The 6,000-nt window shown below is 38.8% G+C and overlaps 1 protein-coding gene across 1 annotated transcript in view; it reads left to right on the top strand.

Moving 5' to 3' along the window:
* Positions 1-301: 301 nt before the first annotated feature.
* The window catches only part of CLNK (cytokine dependent hematopoietic cell linker), a 35,153-nt gene continuing 29,454 nt past the window's right edge, over positions 302-6,000 (top strand). Inside the window, exons 1-2 of the mRNA XM_075499763.1 lie at positions 302-341; positions 4,155-4,192. Of these exons, the coding sequence (XP_075355878.1) occupies positions 317-341; positions 4,155-4,192 (63 nt within the window). The 5' untranslated portion in view covers positions 302-316. The remainder of the gene's footprint in view (positions 342-4,154; positions 4,193-6,000) is intronic.

The raw sequence follows: 6,000 nt of genomic DNA, 5'->3' as shown, positions 1-6,000 counted from the left end.
AGGCTAAAGCATCAGTAAGACTGTTACAATATTTATGTCTAAAACGAATGTTTGCAAAATGACTAGAGCTGTCTGTAACTGTACCAAACTTGGAGCTGTAAGTGAACAAAAATGTAAGCTTTGACCCAAGATTGTTGAATTTCCAAATCTGCCAAATAATTTTTCAAATTTAATTATTATCCTTGTAGCTTTCACTCATTCTGTTAAGCTAGAGTCTTTGAGAAGTTTCATAGAACAAAGGCAATTTCTAATATTATAGTGGATTGTTTTTTTCTTTTTTTATGTCTTTAGGTCTTGCCCAAACATATGTGCAGCAATGAATCTGGATGTACATCCAAAAGGTAAAATTCTTTCAATACTGAAAAAGGAAGTACTATAGCCTGTCTTTTTACCATACTTATTACTCAGAGTCAGTGATAGTTTGTAACATGCAAGGAGTAAAGGATCAGAACATTGTAAGACCATAAAAATTAAAATTAATTGTAAGAAAAAAGGAAAAGAAATGGATAACCACTAATTGGAAATGGGATACCCACTAATGAAGAAAGCAAAAAGGTGTTTACTTCCAGAGCGACCCAAAAAAATGTTGGCTTCGTGATGTTACAGACTGCAAACAGCCATCAATAAATCATCCTCTTGTTGGGAGACTGAAAACATTACGTGGGCTGATGACTTCTAGAAAGCAACTAAGGGAACTTTCCTTTTTCCTCTGCTGCCACTCATGAAGTATTCCTCTCTTCTTGCTGTTTGCTGTTCCAAAACAACGGGACGCTGACACAAGATCTCTAAATCCAATTCCGTGACAGATTATGGTCAGTAGAGTAAGCATGTGTTTAAATCACATTGATGTCATAAGTAAAACACTGTTGCTACTTAAGTCAGTGGAAAATGATACCATATTTCACAACTGTAGTTGAGCTAAGAGATATTTAATGCAAAGCATATAAAATTATCTAACTAAATAGGGGCACAACTAGCCAGATAAATTTATTTGGTATACCATATGTTTATTGTGTTATGTGAAGTTTGCCTAAATGCATTCAGTATCAGTATGATACAGAAGATTTAGATTTAGGGCTGGAAAAAGCAGTTCTGGAGAAATAATACAGCAGTCTATCATCTTATTGCAAGTCTTTTATTCTCTATGGATAGCTGGCCATATCACAAAAGCTCACCATAAGTGGCATTTATTCACATGCCTTTTTCACAGTCTCTGAAGCAAAGCCTGCCTAGGCTTTTGCTTGGTCTTGGAATTAAACCTATCCAATTCAAGAAGCTTCTACTTGTCTTGCCTAACCCCTCTAGAGGCTAGAGGGAGATGCCAATATACTTAACATGACAAGTTTTTACACTGTACTTTTGGACCAGACAGAATAAAAAGTGATTCTGAAAACTCCTATGCAGGTTCTTCCTTGCAGCATTTCCAGCCTCATTTTTTTCTGTTGAAGTGGTTTAGGAGATATACCCTGTCAGGATCACAAGGTTTATTAAAATATAACCCACAATACTTTGTTGCTTTTTGTCACTGGCTGAAACACCACAAACAGTGACTGAAAAAACACTATGCATTCATAAATTCAGGGAAGTCAAAGGGAACAGATTTACCTTCTGCTTTCTCGTTTTAAAGAAGGGCTACATTTCTGACATTGGGTTTTCATGTACAAATTGCTAACCTGTCACTCTTTTGAACATAATTTTTTAGGTCACCATGAAAAGCAGGCAAGGTTGCCACAAAATGCACACAATTTTATTCCCTTGCAAATTAAAGAGAAATTAATTTCTTCCCTTTTGTCCTTTGACATCAGGCATTCTCTGTCAACTGGCAGAAACACACCCACGCATATGCCATAGAAACAGAACACGTTACTATTGTTATAACTGATAGACTTCATTTATTAATTTCACAGAGGATGTAGCAAAGCAACAAAATTTTTTCAGACTGACTAAAATATGATCAGTCCCTATAGCTTGAGAAGACTCTGACTCCTGCCAGCTGTAGGTCTTTAGCTTGCAGTGAAAAAATATTGATGTTAGAAGGTCCAGCTGACTGCAACTACCTGGCACAAAGATTCTGTCCTCTTTCATCCCTGTACAACAGCCAGTGCACCAGAAGCCAGGAAATTGGATGGTCCAGGGTGATATGTATAGTAAATAGCAGAAACAGTCTCCCTGCAAGCAGTGAGCCTCTTCAACAGTCTTCCACCACCCAGATGGCATGCAGCACTTCTCATTCTGAAGGCCCAATACATTCAGCGTAGCTGACAGAATGAAATATTCAGCTTCTCTACCAAAATGTCATCCTTAAATAACAGGAGAAGCAGTTTCTAGCTGGTTTGCACTCCTCAGCTAGCACAAAGCAAATATTTGGGCATTCACCTTATGTAAAGGGAATGCCCGCAGAAAAGCAGCAATGCTGCCTCTCCCTTCACTCACACTGTGCAGAGGTGGTGGTTAGAAGAAAAGGAGAGGGAGGGCTGGAGTTCCTCCAAACTCTTGTGATCCCTGCATAACAGAATACATTATAAACTAACCTGGACATCAAATTGTAAACTGATGTTGGATAGCAATAAATCACCCTAAAGGCTTGTGTCAAACAGTCTCCTTTTAGCATTAAGCCAGGAAATGCATGGCTAATAGCTTTGATGTTTACCACTGTTATTAATTTCTTATTGTTGAGGATAGAATAACCATTTTTTATTAACAGAAGTAAAAAGGCTACAATTTAAGACACTGACTGCCTTTTTTCATTATTACATTGGTACCACCTAATTATCCTCGTCTGCATCAGTTTTCCCCAGCAATGTCATTAATTTAACTGGGCTTACTCCTGATTTGCACCAGCGTAACTAAACATAAAATCAGACAACTAGTTTGGATGAATAACTCTTCCTCCCCCTCCCTGCCCCCCCAACCACGGATGACCATCTGAGCAGAGATAAAAGTACTACATATATTGAATAAATGAACATTCAATGCCATCTGCTGGGGTATACAAAAGTCTGCAATACCAGGCTCATGCAGTATTCAGACCTTAAAAGAACAATAGTGACAAATGTAAAGAGGCTGGTTAGGTAAAGACTGGTTTCCTTCAAAACACAGCTGGAAGGGAGGGTTGTGGGATGCTGCCCATCCTTCACACACTTGCACAGGGTACAACACCTGGGCAAGAAGTCATCCTGGTTTTAACTCTCTCCTTGGCATAAAAGCGTTTCAGTCCACAATTCTCCCTTCCTCCTAAGCATTAGAGCGCGCTGTAATATATGTAATAGAAGGACTTTCATGCTCTGCCTTTGAAATCAGGCTATTATGTAGCCACAGATGCAAGACTTGTGAGGCTACAGGCAGCCTAAGCAAGGATTGCTTCAACAGTCCAGAACAAGAACACATACTGGGCAAGGACGTACCACGGCTGTTTTGCATTAAACAGTCACTGGATTAAATGTGTAAATCAGGTTAAAGGCAGAACTTGGGATTCTCTTCTCAAGTGAACTCACTCTCCTCTTCACCAGCTCTTTGGCTCTGTAACTCATGCTCTCCTGGCTATACCATGAGACAACTTCCACAGGCAGACAGCCACTACCTAGAATAGTTTACAGCCTGGTAGCTGGAGTGTTCTCGGTTTTGGGAAACATGGATTTGGAATTTCTCAAGCTGAAACCAGGACTCCAATTTCCTGGGCCAGTGCTGTGCTACTACAGAAAATACATCAGCACAACTCCTTTTCCAGTTCAGTCTTGAAAGCAGGAGGTCAGATTTTCTTCTGTCACTACAGGAACAAAGTATGTTTCTACTCAGAAGAGAGATTTCCAGACCAGGATCCCCAAGCTCACCGGGGTGAGCCCTTACAGTTCTGCACCAAGCAGCAAAACTCAGAAGAGACAGAGAGAGAGGAGTTCAAGCACATCCTTCTCTGGGTATTTTCTGTGGGCGGGCTTAGACATGCTGGTGGTTGGGAATCCCATTTCCACACAGCTACTTCCTCATGCAGTGCATAGGTCAACAACTCATGAGTGGATTTGCTTCATCTCCATTGTTTTAGTATCTGTAAAATACTGTGCAGTTGGCAGATTTTTATTCCTTTATGTAAGTTATTAGTTATTGTATCATTTTCTACAGAATGATACCTGCTGACATTTTTTCTCCATTTCATACAGAAAACAGAAGAACTGTTCCTGCTAATACCTATCATTTTGTAAGTATCACACTGTTCTTCCTAAAATTTTACGTTTCTTTCACTTCCTGAGGTATGTTAATATCGTCTTGGCTATAACGCTAGTAATAGAAAATGTAATCCTCACTGTTTGTTAATGCAAAATAAAGCATGAGAATTTTGAAGTAGATATGAGAACTTAACTTTGTTTTAGTGGGAGCTAGATTAGAGAAGTGACTCGCTCACTAGTCAATTCTCCATTTATGGTCTGAATCTAAAATACATCTTTATCATAAGATCATATGAAAATAACAGGAGTCAAGCTGAACAAGTATGTAAGTCATAAGCCTCAAGGTTTAATATGTAACCAATGCAAATGAAAGCTGAAAAGCTAACAGTACACATTTCAATGTCTTCCCATTTGTATCTGAAAGCTGGTTTTGAGTTTCAGCTCAGGCATATAAGAAAAGACTGCAAATACCTTACAAGTCAGAGAAAGAGGAAAAGAAAGCACAAGTCTATTGCTTAATAAGCAAGCTGAACAAGTAAAGGATGACTAAAAAAGGTTCTTGCAATCAATACTTTGGCTGCTTCAGGTTTCATAGAAAGGTTAATTACAATCAGACGCTATATGGGATTAATACCAACTAGAAAGGCAGTAATAGCGCAGAGCAGAACAACCAGGAGAATATTTACTTATGCTAAAGCACTTAAGGAAATATTTGAAGTAATTTCTAAGACATTAATTGATTACCTTTGAGAACTCTCCAAGGAGTCCTGAGTTCCTAAAGCAATGGAAAAGAACAGTAGTAACCTCAATTTCTTACAAGAAAGAAAGCAAATCCTGAGGGTTCATTGGATATCTGGAGACACTATTAAACAAAGTCAGTCTGAAAGCATCTTTTGGAAATGATACATCTGATTATGTAAAAAATTGCGAATGAGAACACGAAGAACATCTCATCAGCTCCTCAAACCAAAGTAACTTCCTTCTCGGCAGAAATAGGACCATAATGGGGAGAAAGAAAACAGTAGATGTGATATATCTTGATTTTTGTTAGGTCTTTGACATTTCCCAGAAGACAGTCTCACAAGTAGAAACCTGGAAACCTGGTCTAGATGAAAATGTGTGAAGTGTTTGCACAATTGACTGAAAAAATATCCACCCTCAGCCTAGTTGACAGTAGTCTGCTACTGAACTGGAAAGAGTTACGCAGCAGAAGAGCCTGCAAACCCAGGTATGCTGCAGGGGTCTGTCTAGGGTGTGGTGGTATTTTTTAATGTACTGTTATAAAAAGGCAAACCTCCCCCTGAAATGTACTGTCAAGAACACTTCTTGGAGGTCTGCTTGATGTTATAATAAAGATGTGTGCAACCTGGAGAGAGTTCACAGGAAAGTAACACTGGGGATATGAGGTTCAAAATCTTTTAAGTTGATTGACAACTCAGGAAAGCTTTAAAGGATTGTACTTGCTTAGTGAGAAGACTAAAAAGAAATATAATTATAGGCATTTAGCATAATAAAGGTTGAAATAAAGTGGATAGTAATCAATTTTTTTAGTGTCCTTGGAGGGTAAAACAAATTGGTTTAATTTGTAGCCCTCAAGAAAAAGCATGAACTGAAAGGATAGTTAACTAGTGGAAGAAGAGACCTCAGGAAGCTATTGATTCCCCATTACTAGTGAGTTCAAGAAGAGATTAAAACAAACATCAGGGAAGATCCAAGTATGTGGATGCACCTATACTGTCTCTGGTAGCAAAACATGAGTTACAAAGACCCTGGCTGCCCTCAGTTGAGTTCACTCAGCAGTAGTCTCAGCTCTGCGCTGTTTGTGCGTGTCTCCTCCTGA

Source organism: Mycteria americana, chromosome 4 (assembly GCF_035582795.1).
Source record: "Mycteria americana isolate JAX WOST 10 ecotype Jacksonville Zoo and Gardens chromosome 4, USCA_MyAme_1.0, whole genome shotgun sequence".
Classification (NCBI taxonomy): Eukaryota; Metazoa; Chordata; class Aves; order Ciconiiformes; family Ciconiidae; genus Mycteria; species Mycteria americana.
Note: the sequence above shows the minus strand (reverse complement) of the source record. Positions and strands in the feature narration are given on the sequence as shown.